The 13,328-nt window shown below is 37.4% G+C and overlaps 1 protein-coding gene across 1 annotated transcript in view; it reads left to right on the plus strand.

Moving 5' to 3' along the window:
- aspm (assembly factor for spindle microtubules) overlaps positions 1 to 13,328 on the plus strand; it is a 56,575-nt gene that overhangs the window by 13,346 nt on the left and 29,901 nt on the right. The window contains exons 7-14 of the mRNA XM_073063508.1: positions 2,328 to 2,395; positions 2,566 to 2,707; positions 3,792 to 3,922; positions 4,746 to 4,921; positions 8,729 to 8,871; positions 8,966 to 9,051; positions 9,695 to 9,913; positions 10,959 to 11,160. Of these exons, the coding sequence (XP_072919609.1) occupies positions 2,328 to 2,395; positions 2,566 to 2,707; positions 3,792 to 3,922; positions 4,746 to 4,921; positions 8,729 to 8,871; positions 8,966 to 9,051; positions 9,695 to 9,913; positions 10,959 to 11,160 (1,167 nt within the window). The remainder of the gene's footprint in view (positions 1 to 2,327; positions 2,396 to 2,565; positions 2,708 to 3,791; positions 3,923 to 4,745; positions 4,922 to 8,728; positions 8,872 to 8,965; positions 9,052 to 9,694; positions 9,914 to 10,958; positions 11,161 to 13,328) is intronic.

The following is a 13,328-nucleotide window of genomic DNA, read 5'->3' on the forward strand; positions in this document are numbered from 1 at the left end:
TTCAATTTTCCTGTGTTTGTAGTTGTACGCTTATTGTATGCATCTCCATTTATCTATTTAATTCAATTCCCTTCTCAACATCTCTATTTGGGGCCCTGTAGGTAACCAGCCAACATTTACTGTCTTTGGTGTTTTTAGTTGCACTTGTTCAGATCTATGTCACGCCTTTACGTGCCAGTGTTCATACTTGCCTTTATGTTGTTTTTATTCTATTCCTTCTTTCTCTCCTGACTTAAAATTTTTCTCCTTCTGAAGTTTGCTTTTATCTGGGAGAGTTTCTAAACTCTCCTAAATAAAAACAAGCACCACCCTTACCCTTGCGAGACATTGGAGCCGGTCCAACCCAGATGTGACCTCTCCAGTTTATTTTCCGAGGTCCTCAGAGCCTGAGAGCCTGCGGTGTGAACTTTTGGCACTTGGGTTTTAGGCTTTTCTGTTGTTAAGCCTCACTGAATTCTCCTGTTAAACCCTTCCACACATTGCCTTGGTAATTTATAAATTAACAGAATTTAAGGCTTTCAAGATTGGATTTGGATTAGCACATGGACTGCAAAATAGCAGAGCAATGTGGAAGTAGTTGGGGAATGGAATTGGCCAGGCTGCTCTACTATCAGCTGGCATTTAATGGGCCCATGGCTGACTGCTTTACTATACAGGTTTTCCCCGCTGTCCGAAGGTAGAGTGTTCCTATGAAACTGTTTGTAAGCCGAAATGTTGTAAAGTGAAGAAGCAATTACCATTAATTTATATGGGAAAAATTTTTGAGTGTTCCCAGACCCAAAAAATAACCTACCAAATCAAATCAAATAGCACATCAAACCTAAAATAACACCAACATACAGTAAAAGCAGGAATGATATGATAAATATACAGCCTATATAAAGTAGAAATATTGTATGTACGGTCAACCCATACAAAACAAGCTGGATGAACTCAGCAGGTCGGGCAGCATCCGTTGAAAGGAGCAGTCACTCGTTGATTTGACCACAGCATCTGCAGTGTCCTTTGTGTTTTGTATGTGTGGTGTAGTTTCACTTACCAGAATCGGGAAGACAGCGAGCTGAAATTGATTTGGAGAGAAAAAATCGGCATGTACACGCATGCGTACTTACAAGCGTAAGCACGTACACAACTGCACGCACGCCTCATGGTCATGGTAGTCTTTCTTGGAGTGAACACACGTATAAAGTGGGCGTCTTTTTTTCGTAAAAGCGAAAATCCTCTTTGGTTAGCGAAAACAGGTACTAATGTAGGAACAGCGAGCTGTCGTAAAGCTAACGTTCGAAAAACGGGGGCCATCTGTAGTTCCAACATATTACTGCTTGAGCCCTATCATAAAACAGACCCTCACTGCAGTACTGATTCAATGCTGCTTGTATAATTTGTACACAGTGGGAGGAATGCATGAAATCAGATGAAAAATCGAATCTTGGTTAAAATAATATGCCCTTTTGTACACTGATATAAATGATTTTTGAAGCTTTGATTAGCAAGAAGCTTTTCAAGCAAATATTTTATTCAGAAAGTTACCATCTATCTGTGTCAGTACACTTAAAATAAAGTGACTTACCATATACACGAGGAAATCTGCAGACGAAGGGTCTTGGCCCGAAACGTCGACTGTACTTCTTCCTATAGATGCTGCCTGGCCTGTTGTGTTCCACCAGCATTTTGTGTGTGTTGCTTGATTTACCACATGCCATGATTTAAAATCTGGTACTCATCATAATTTACACTATATTGAAGAAGTTAGCAGATCCTATTAAACATTTAGTTACTGTTTTGCTGGTTCTCTAACTTTTGCTTGCAGTCAAAAGTACTTGGGTATATTTTCTCTCCTTGTCCCTCTTGCAAAGTGTCAGACAATTCTGAAATATTTTTCCGATGTTTATTGAAGCCAGACATTTTCAGTTTCTCAATGTTGTCTGACTTGAAAGAACAGAAGTGAATTTCCAGAGTGCCTCAATGTATTAAGTATTTATAGAAACGGAGTAGGGCATTTATACCTGATGTTGGTAGACCACTTGTTTATCACTAGTAATGTTGAATGGAAATCAGATCCTTTTTCACAGGGTGAGTATATTTACAAAAGATAACACTTTTATCACCATGAGTTCTGCACTATTTAGATTTAATTAGATTTCAATTATTCTAGACTGAATATTCAATTTACACTGAGCATAACTTATTTTAGTGTGGGCCGTAGCATAAATTCCATTTTACCAAATTCACTATAATTACTACTGAGTTCTGCTTTGAATTTTTAGTATTGAATACATAAAGAGTGGGTATTTGCTGTTCTGTTAATTTCTTTTTATCCACAATAGGACATCGACAGAAGATCCTCAAATGGCTTTTGTCATATAATCCTCTATGGCTACGAATTGGATTAGAGGTAGGATTTTATTTGTTGCAACTAAAAAAAAAGTAATGTTGCTTCTTTAAATATAATGTTTGATATACAGCATATATTAAGCAAAACTAACAGTAATATAGTCAATTTTGTTAATTTGTAGTGAATTTTAGTGTATTTGCTTAAATTTTTCAACTTTTGTTACATTTTAGTGTGTTTTTGGTGAGATGATTCCATTGGAAAGCAACAGCGATGTTAATGGATTAGCCAGATTCATTTTAAATCGTTTGCTTTGGAATTCTGACATAGCTGCAGTGTATAGACATTCAACAGTACCACATTTGTATGCTGATGGTAAGCAATTTTGCTTTCAATATATGGATTGCAGTCCAAGCTTTGAATTGAGTATGCAAGTCAAAGTTAAAACAAATGAAAGGATCTCCATTAGAATTTAGAAAATTGGATACAAATTTTGACTAGACATGAAGACGTGCCTTAACCACAAGTGTACAGATTTACTATAAACAAATTTGAATCTCAAAGCAGTAGGATTTTAACTTGCAACTTCCAGTTACAATAACGATTATACAATTATTAGTGACTCTAGTGAAGAAGCTTGATGAAATGCCATTATCTGTGCTAATATTAGTTGTGATTTGTCTTTATTGGAGAACTTCCTGAAGCAATTGTATGATTTCCTTACACCTCCATGCTCTGATTTTTTAAAAAAATTGTTAGCTATTTAATGTCATGTAAAGTTTTATTTCTTATTTGAAATCCTTTTCATCACTTCACTATTTTTGGAATACAAAGCTGGTCACTTTTGTTTAATGTTGTTCCATCCAGATTTCCAAAAACTATATTTAAAATGCCAGTCATCTGTATCATTCATTAATTTTAGGAATCTATAAGAGAAATTATTATGGAAAATCTATTTGATTTGACCCTTTGCTAACATAGTTTGGTATTGGATATTGTAGTCACGTGTACTTCATGGCACTCTTTCATAAGCTAATACCGCTAGACAAGTTTGAGTGCTATAAATCCCAGCTAAGGGATTTAAAAAAAAAAAAATTGCATTGTATAACTGAAATTATATCAGCTGATGATGTGTTTTCTCTATGTACAGTTTATGCAGTTATCTAAAATGTTCTGATACATAACACCAGGAGGTAGAAATTCATCTTTGGTTACTGGAGTATTTGTTATATAGTGGGCAGTCCATAATCTAGTACCCACTTACATCTGGTAGTCAAGGAATGAATTTTTGCCCCAACTGTTTAAATGTGAAGCTTGTAATCAGTAATACATTTCAAGCCTGTCACTTCTTCAAACTAATGAAAAAAATTGTTCTAATGATCCAAATTTTGGATTTGATATTAATGTGAGTTGAAGGATAAATTTAAATACTCTAGCTTTTGTGATTTGACTTTTCTAGAGCACCAGGAAGTTTTGGCACAGTTCACACTGAAGAAATTCCTACTTCTGGTTTGGTTTCTTGATTGTGCCAAACAATCCAGAATGATAGATCATGATCCATGTCTTTTCTGCAAAGATGCTGAATTTAAGGTAAGATGCTGACAGGTATGTCTTCTGTCATAGATTTTCTTTCGTAAAAACAAGTATAAAAGCAATACGTGTCGTGGAAGATTAATTATCTTTTATAATGACGAACAGTTAGTCTAGGACATGGATAGGACCATGATTCTGTGTGATACCATTTCACTCTTCCATTGTTTTATTAAATTCTTAAGCAGGTCATCGGGATAGAATGCTTTCAATTAACCTGTTCGGTCTTCAAATCTAGTACTAAGATGAAAACATTTATTACGTTAACTTGTGATCATAACATTTTATATGTGAAGTTGCAATTTTTAGAAATGTCATTAGCAATTTATTAAAATCTACTTTCTGTTTATGCATTATATTATATTCTCCATTTAGACTGATGTTCAAACCAAAATGATTTGAAATAAATGTGAGATGTAAGATTTACTTGAGTGCTGTAAAAATTGGTTTTGTGCACGAGGGTCTTGAACGTGTGTGCACACCAAACATGGAATGAATAAATTAAAATACATTCTTTGGCTTTGTGCACTGGGGATTTCTGTATACCTGTGGCATCTGTTAAAGACAATTAAACTCATTTGATAAACGTGTCTAATTTGGTTTCTACAATTTTATTGATTTTTGTTAAAACAGAAATATAGGCAGTACCTCTGAATTAAAAATGAACTCCATTGTATTAGAAAACATTTTGCATTTGTAGTGCAGCTGTGAAATTGTATTTGGCCTACAGTTGTGTGTGCCCTGGATAAAGGATAAGGGTGCATTAGATTGTAATTTTGCTTAATACCAAGCTCCTTTAACTTGTATCTTTTTTTTTGCTTAGGCAAGCAAAGACCTTTTACTTGCCTTCTCAAGAGACTTTCTTAGTGGTGAAGGAGACATTTGCCGTCATCTTGGTTTCCTGGGGTTGACAGTCAGTCATTGTCAGATGCCCCTTCATGAATTTAATTTTGCGGTCACCAATCTTGCTGTAGATCTTCGATGTGGTATTCGCTTGGTGTAAGTACAATATATTTTAATCATCCAGTGGAGCAATAATACTTTTACGATTAACTTTTAAATGAGCTGTGTAATCCAAACTGACTGGTTGGTTGTCCGTTGTATCTGACAATGACAGTTAGATTTGTGCTGTTCTATTGTGTATTAGTAGGTTGCTACTGAGCATGAGAACGATGCTGGATTTGGAAGTGGGGCTACTGCTATTTTGTCAAAAACAAGTAATCCAAGCAATTGAATTGCAATTACATAATTATTTTAAATTATAAATAATCTGCACAAGTTAACAATGCAATAATGATTTTTATTTTGACTTTGAACCAAAGAACTATTTTAATATATTGCTTTATTGGTAGATCTTTATGGATATTACATGACAATAGGGTTAAGTTATTTATCATTTCCTGTCTATTAATTCCATTGGATAATCTCTTACCTCTATGTCTCTTTCCCATAATAACCTCATAGCCCTTAATAGCCAGAAATCAACAGGACACCATCTTGAACGTATTTGCTGACTGAGTTTCACAGCCTTCTTGATTAGAGAAATAATGATTGAATTTTCCATCTGGGCATAGTTATATCTTATCTCAGTCCTGACTGACTGTTCCCATATACTGATATGGCCACTGGAGCACCTTTGTCAGGAGCATTATCCTTGAATCTACCCTGTGAATTCCCATAAGAATTTTGTACTTTTTCAAAAATCACATTCATTCTTCTAAACTAGAGCCTGTATGGGCTCAGTCTGCTTAATCTTTCCTCATGTATAATTTCGACCCACACCCCCAAAATCTAGTGAACTTCGGGTGCACTTGTCCTAGTTAACACTTGGTACAGAGTCCTGGTGTGTAGACAAAATTCCAGCTGTGCTGCCACTAGGGCACTGGATGATGGTAGTACTCAGGTCCCTTGCCATTAAGGTTATGTACCATTTGTCATACCAATCAGTGACTGAACCTTCACATAGATATTCAGTGATTTGTGTATTTTTGTGCTCTGCAAAACAACAAATATAACATCTTGGCAATGATAATAAATCTGATAATGAACACTAAAACATTTCAGTTTCTTGCCATTTAAAAAAAAAAATTTCTGTTTTTCATCAAAATAGATGACTTTACATTTTTACGCATTAATATGCTTTCTGCCATGTCTTTAAGCTTGTTTACACTGCTGTGAAGGCTTTGTGCATTATTTCTTGAATTCATATCATTACCTAATTTATTATCTTGAATACGTTATACCTTGGCATTCAACTCTTTTATATAGATTGTGACAACTGGGGCCTCAGCATCAACCCCCTATATCACCCCATGAGTTACAGCCTCGCAATCTGAAAATGATGTGTCTATTTCAACTGTTCTTTGTACATTTAGTAATCATTTATCCACACCAATATGATGCCCACAATCTTGTATTCCCTGGGAATGTCATTTAAAAATCTCTTGTCTGTTGTCTTATCAATAGTTCAAATACAGATAACCTCTGTTACAGCAGTTTAGGTTAACAGAAATTCACTTTGCAGGCTTCACAGAAGACTGCAACTTTCCAGAGGTAATCAAACAGATCCATTACCTGTAAATATCTCAGTTGTTTATTCACAGTGGGAGGCCACTTGAGAATGGCTTTGAAAACTGACAAGGCAGGAACACATAAAAAATGCGTGAGGAACTCAGCAGGTGGGACAGCACCAGTGGAAAGCAGTTAACTGTCGACATTTCAGGCCAAGACCCTTCGTCAGGACTGGAAAGAAAGAGAAGTCAGAGCAAGAAAGTGGGGGGAGGGGAGGAAGAAGTACAAGGTCGTAGATGATAGGTGAAACCAGGAGAGGGAGAGTGGATCATGTAAAGAGCTGGGAAGTTGATTGGTGAAAGAGAGAAAGGGCTTGGGAAGAGGGCATCAGATAGGAGGATAGAAGACCACGGAAGAAAGAGAAGGATGAGGAGCACCAGAGGGAGGTGATGGGCAAATAAGAACGTGAGAGAGGGAAACAGGAATGGAAAATGATGAAGTGGGTAGCAGTTACCAGAAGTTCAAAAGATTGATGTTCATGCCATCAGGTTGGAGGCTACCTAGACAGACTGTAAGGTGCTGCTCCTCCATCCTGAGTGTGGCCTCATTGCAGCAGTAGAGGAGGCCATGGACTGACATGTTGGAATGGGAAGTAGAATTGAAATGACTGGCTACAGGGAGATTGTGATTTTTCTGGCGGGTGAAGCAGTCTCCCAAACTACGTCGGATCTCACCGATTATGTAGGAGGACACACCGGGAGCAGTGGGTACAGTAGATGACCCCAGAAGATTCTCAGGTGAAGTGTTGCCTTGCCTGGCAGGACTATTTGGGGCCCTGAATGGTAGTGAGGGTGGAGGTGTATAGGCAGGTGACACTGGTTCTATTTGCAAGGATAAGTGCCAGGAATGAAGCAGGATCAGTGGGAGGGATGAGTGGGCAAGGAGGTCGCTTAGGGAGCAAACCCTGCGGAAAACAGAAAGTGGGGGGGGGGGGGGTGCGTGCAGAGGGAAAGATGTGCTTGGTAGTGGGATTCCGTTGGAGATGGTGGAAGTTATGGAGAATTATGTCCTGGACGTGGAGGCTAGTGGGGAGGTAGGTGAGGACAAGAGGAACCCTATCCCTGGTGTGGAGGTGGTAGGATGGAGTGAGGCAGACATGCGTGAAATGGAAGAGATGCAGGTGAGGGCAGACTTGATGGTGGAGGAATGAAAGCCCCTTTCTTTGAAGAAGAAGGACATCTCAGTAGTTCTGGAATGGAAAGAACTGACAAGGCAGTGTCTTCTATTGATATTTTCTAGTGAATCAAGATAACAACCCTTTCTCTGGAGACAATCCAGTTCATTCCTTGGCTGGTGATTACTCAAATAGGGAAGTTACATTTAGTAACTTCTATGGGAATCATTCCAGAATTCGTGGCATTCTGGGAGATGAGAATCTTTAAGTCCCTCACAACTATTTTCAAGGTTGGGATGAAGATCAAGGGATCTTGAACTTCGTTGGCTGTCTGCCCATTAATTGTTGTTCACATTTTCTGGGTGGTTGTATGCATTTTTCTGTTGAGACGAAGGCAAAATAATCTAATTTTATTTCAAAATATAGTTTATCTTAAATGTCCATAAGGGGTCGATAACAACTTTACTAATGTTTCCATTTTAAATGTTTAAATGCTTTTCTAGCCTTTTCTTCTTGGATCACTTAAGTATTCTATATACCTTTATTGGTCCTTCTGTATGAATTGAAAACTGCTCTACTCCTCAGACTTGTTTTCTTTGACAATGATGTATACCTTTTCCATTGAACTAATAAAGTATTTAGCCTTTATTAATCATGTTTGACCACATCCATTTTAAGACTCAAAAACCCAACAATATGTGTACTTGTCATGTTGTTTTATCAATTCTGTAGTTGTTGTCCATTGCTGCATTTGCTGCCATTCACATCATGTGCAGTTTCCCGTATTGGCTATGGCCAACTCATGCCTACCATTATTCAATTTCATTTGGATGTAAAACTCTAATTTTAGAGTGAATTAAATCAATTTCAACCCTTGCATAAAAATATCCACTACTAAGATTATTCTTCCTTAAATATATTAAATACAAAATTAATTAGCCCCATTTGAAGATGTGACGTCAATAGCTTGTCCAACCTATTGAATTAGAAAACTATCTCTGCTGCAGTCCATGATTTTTAGCTTCTTGGGGCGAGATGAAGTTTTTTTAAAATTCTGCTGTACTTCCAATGGAAGGGCACTTTTAAAATTCATAAGATTTTGGTTGTGTGACGTTTTTCAGGCGAGCAGTTGAACTTCTTACTCAAGACTGGAAACTTTCAAAGCAGCTGAGGGTCCCAGCAATTAGCCGTCTTCAAAAACTGCATAATGTGGATGTTGCACTGAAAGCCCTTAAAACTCGAGTTGATTTGAAAGATGAGCGGGGTAAAATTCAATTTTCTTAACTTTAGCCAGAATATTAGCTTTACTCCTAATTTTTAAATGGTCTTTGAATACAATGTTTTTCTCTCTCCACCAGGCATTGATATAGATCCCAGAGATATTGTGGATGGACATCGGGAAAAAACTTTGGCACTACTGTGGAGAATCATCTTTGCCTTTCAGGTACATTTTTGACTATGAAAATCTAATTAAACTTCAAAAACATTTAAGGCTTTGAGTTATACTATTTTCGTAATTGTTAAATGTTGCTTGGTTTGTTCTGAAATTAAATATTGAAATTAGTATTGGGAATTCACACATGATCTTTTACTTTTTATTGTTACTTAGTTTTTCTTTCAAAAGTAAATGTAGTAACTAGTTCTGCACCTTTGTACAGAAAAGTATATGTACAATGAAGTGAACTGAGCATACAAATATAACTAATAATATTATAAACGCCCAGAGCCCATATTCTACACAAAATACTGAAAGAACTCAATGGGCCAGGCAGCATCTATGGAAAAGAGTAAACTCTTGACATATCAGGACTGATGAAGGAGCTTGGTCTGAAATGTTGATTATTTACTCTTCCATAGATGCTGCCTGGACAGCTGAGGTCCTTCAGCATCTTGTATGTTGCTTGGATTTCCAGCATTTGCAGATTTTCTCTTGTTTGTGAAGCCCTGATCCTATGTATTTGGCCTTCTAATACCACACTATTTGAAGCAAATTGATTAGATTGACAAGTAAAAATGTTAACCAGTTTAATTGCTGTTCATAGAGTACTAACATTTGTTGGTTTTAACTAATTTTTTTCTCTACTCAGGTGGAGATTTTGCTAAATGAAGATCAGTTGCGAGAAGAAATTGAATTTCTGAAAAATAATTTACACACATCACACAAACTTGCAGCTCTGCGTTCCCTTTCTGTGCCACCCCACCCAGTGAAAGATAAAGACCTCAACTGCTTGACAGAAAAATACAGTCCGCAAATCACTCTGTTGATGAATTGGATAAATGCTGTATGTGCATATTATGGTGTAAAAGTAGGTAAAGTTGTTACATTTGATCTAATTCTGTTTTTCTCTTTTAAAATGAGTAACTTTTGGTTGCCTTCTTTATCTGACTTGTACTGATGTTGAACTTGGACTGCGTCTTCAGGCAATGCAATAGTACGTAGAAGGATATTTTCCAGTTCATTCCTATTCCTTGGCTCAAATTTTATTTATTTTTAGGATGTGCACATCCCTGTCTGATCCGGGGTGGGGGTGGGGGGGGGAACAAATGAACGAACGAACACACACACACACACACACACACACACACACACACACACACACACACACACACACACACACACACACACACACACACACACTTAATTACTTTATAAGTTCACTGTATGTGGATCTCTCATGAACCTGGTTTCTTGATGCAACTTTCTAAGGCTTGCATATGGTTAATGTAATTTAATGTTTATGAATATTTTTTTCCACATGCAGTTGATATAAATTCAATGTTTTGAGCTACCAGAAATCTGCAATAAGAACAGAATAATATTTTTTATTATTAATAATATCTTTAAGCAATTCAGGATATTCATTTGTGATAGTTAACAAATTTTGTTTAGTTTGAGGTTTGTAGGTCTATAAATTTGATAGTAATCTTAGAGTAAAGAGTTAGCCTATTTTTAAATAGACTGAGCAAGGCAGTTAATTATCTTAGAACTTTATATATACAGGTCATTTTCTATAAGGAGAGGTGGACTGTAATTCATTTAAAATACAGTATTTATTCAGTATTCAATTTACATACATATTTTGTCACGCTGTTAAATGGTACTTTGTCTTTTTATACCTTTTTAACTATTTCCATGAAACTTCGGCTGACTGGGGCAGCCTCTTGATTGGACCAAAATGTACTGGTCCCGATGTGTCCCAATTAGCCAGCACCCACTATATTCTGATATGTGGTTTGCTCAAATATTAGCAAATGGCTATTTTTAAGAGTTCCAACTGAGAAAAATCATAATAAATTGTATTTTCAAAAATTATCTTGTATGCATTATTCAGTTTTGTCGTCTTGTTTCAGGTTGAGAATTTTACCGTCCCCTTTTCTGATGGTAGAGTTTTATGTTACCTTATTCATCATTACCACCCGAGCCTTTTGCCTGTGAATAACATTTGTCAACGAACCACACAGACAGTGGAGTATGCACAGCATGGCACAGTGGCAATTGATACATCTACCAGTGAGTCTGATGAAAATTCCATTGATGCCATACCTACAAACAGTAAGTATTATTGGTGTTCCATATCGCTGTGATGAAACACAAACTTAAACGAGTTTTTCTGGGAATGCCTTCAGAATAAAATATTTAGTTAAAACTCATGGGGTTGATTTTTGAAGTCTCTAAATATCATTGGGATGGTTAGTATATAAAATAAGCAGCTATCATTGCACAACAGAGGGCCAGTAGAAGTGTTTTTCCACAGATTGATGATAAGATATTAAAATCAGGAAACAAACCAGGAACTGGTTATCCAGCCTTTGAAGGCTATTTTGCCATTCCTCATTCATTAAAATCATAGCTGTTGTTGGATTTTGATGTCCACTGTTCAAATTTGACACCACAAGATTATAAGATATAGGAGTAGACTTAGGCCATTTGGCCTATCGAGTCTGCTCCAGTACTTAATCATGGCTGATCCAGTTTTCCTCTCAATCCAACCTACTGTCTTCTCCCTGTATCCCTTTATGCCGTAAACGCTTACTGCCCTTCAGCTGACTGTTGAGTGTGAGCAGTATTTGATGGGTCTACCACTTGTTTGTCAATATATAGATTAGCAATAGTTTAATCTTCAGTCCTGTGTATCTTGACTTCTTTGGTCTATATTGAAGCAAGCTGTGACATAGCAGCCAATCTTATTTCATTACTGTTATCCTCACTTGAGTCGCTAGGGGGCTCCTGTGGAGTTTATGTCACGTCCATCCAGTAGTTCCTCTATGAGTTCAGATGGTGGTAGTGTCTTGGAGAACAGTTCGATGGAGGGTTATTCTCCAGAGTGTGGATGGTGTTGCTGTCAAGGGGGACTGTTCAACGTAGGGAGTGTCCTCTGTGGAGGGATGCCAGATGTAATGTCACTCGAAGTGTCATTTGCAGGACTGCCCACTTGAGGTCCCTATTCAGTTTTCCCATGTTGTCCTGTTTACTTACCATGCACTTTGGTTTTGTTTTTCACTTGTTTGGTTAAGGCAGAGGTTTCTTCTTTAGACTTTTCCCTGTCTCTATCAGGCTGTTTTTATTGTTTTCTGCAAATTTCACTTTTCTTTTCCAAACAATTAATTAAAGACTTCACTCGCCCCGGTAACATTTTCATTCACTCAGACATTTGATCAAACTGACCATGTGGTTTTATTTCCAGACGTTTTCATTAATTATATCAAACTGAGATGTTTTATTCAGGTAAGAGCTCTTGGCCATCATCTTGATTCGATCTTAGTTCATATATACTTTATATTACTTTGACTGCAATCTCAAAATATTAATAGATAGCAGCCAAGTTAATAGATTGTCCAGCAACCTAATAGATTTCAACCAAATTTTCACTAGGTACCAAATTAGTTTGCTGCATGATCGAAATAGGTTGTCCTACAACCAAAATTCTCCCATACCCTACCTGCTTGTGCAGCGGAATCCAATATTAATGTCCGTGCTTGCCTTGGTTTTTACAAAATAGAAATGCAGTAGTTTCCTCGATCCTACTTGTATCCAATGTATTGGACCCACAACTACTGCATGTTTTCTCTCAGACAAATTGGAACAGAAGACATTCTTGCCCCTTTTGTTGAATGCTAAGAGTTCCACTTTATCTGCAATTGGCTCTAGTACTTAAAACTTTGTAATCTCCCTGCAGACCACACCAGTTAGAAACATAGAAAACCTATAGCACAATACAGGCTCTTCGGCCCATAAAGCTGTGCCAAACATGTCCTTACCTTAGGAAAATAAAGGGTTATGATTAACCCTATGCAATTTCAAAGCTCCACGGACCTGTCCAGGAGACTCTTAAAATACCCTATCGTATCCGCCTCCACCACCGTTGCCGGAGCACATTCCACACACTCACTACTCTCTACGTTTTTACAAAAAAACAGCAGCAACTTGCCCCTGACATCTCCTCTGTATCTACTTCCAAGCACCTTAAATCTGTGCCCTCTTGTGCTAGCCATTTCAGCCCTGGGAAAAAGCCTCCTAACTATCCACACGATCAAGGCCTCTTATCATCTTATACACCTCTATCAGGTCACCTCTCATCCTCTGTCGCTCCAAGGAGAAAAGGCTGAGTTCACTCAACCTATTCTTATAAGGCATGACCCCCAATCCAGGCAACATCCTTGTAAATCTCCTCTGCACCCTTTCTATGGTTTTCACATCCTTCCTGTAGTGAGGCGACCAGA

Source organism: Hemitrygon akajei, chromosome 12 (assembly GCF_048418815.1).
Source record: "Hemitrygon akajei chromosome 12, sHemAka1.3, whole genome shotgun sequence".
In the NCBI taxonomy this organism is placed as follows: Eukaryota; Metazoa; Chordata; class Chondrichthyes; order Myliobatiformes; family Dasyatidae; genus Hemitrygon; species Hemitrygon akajei.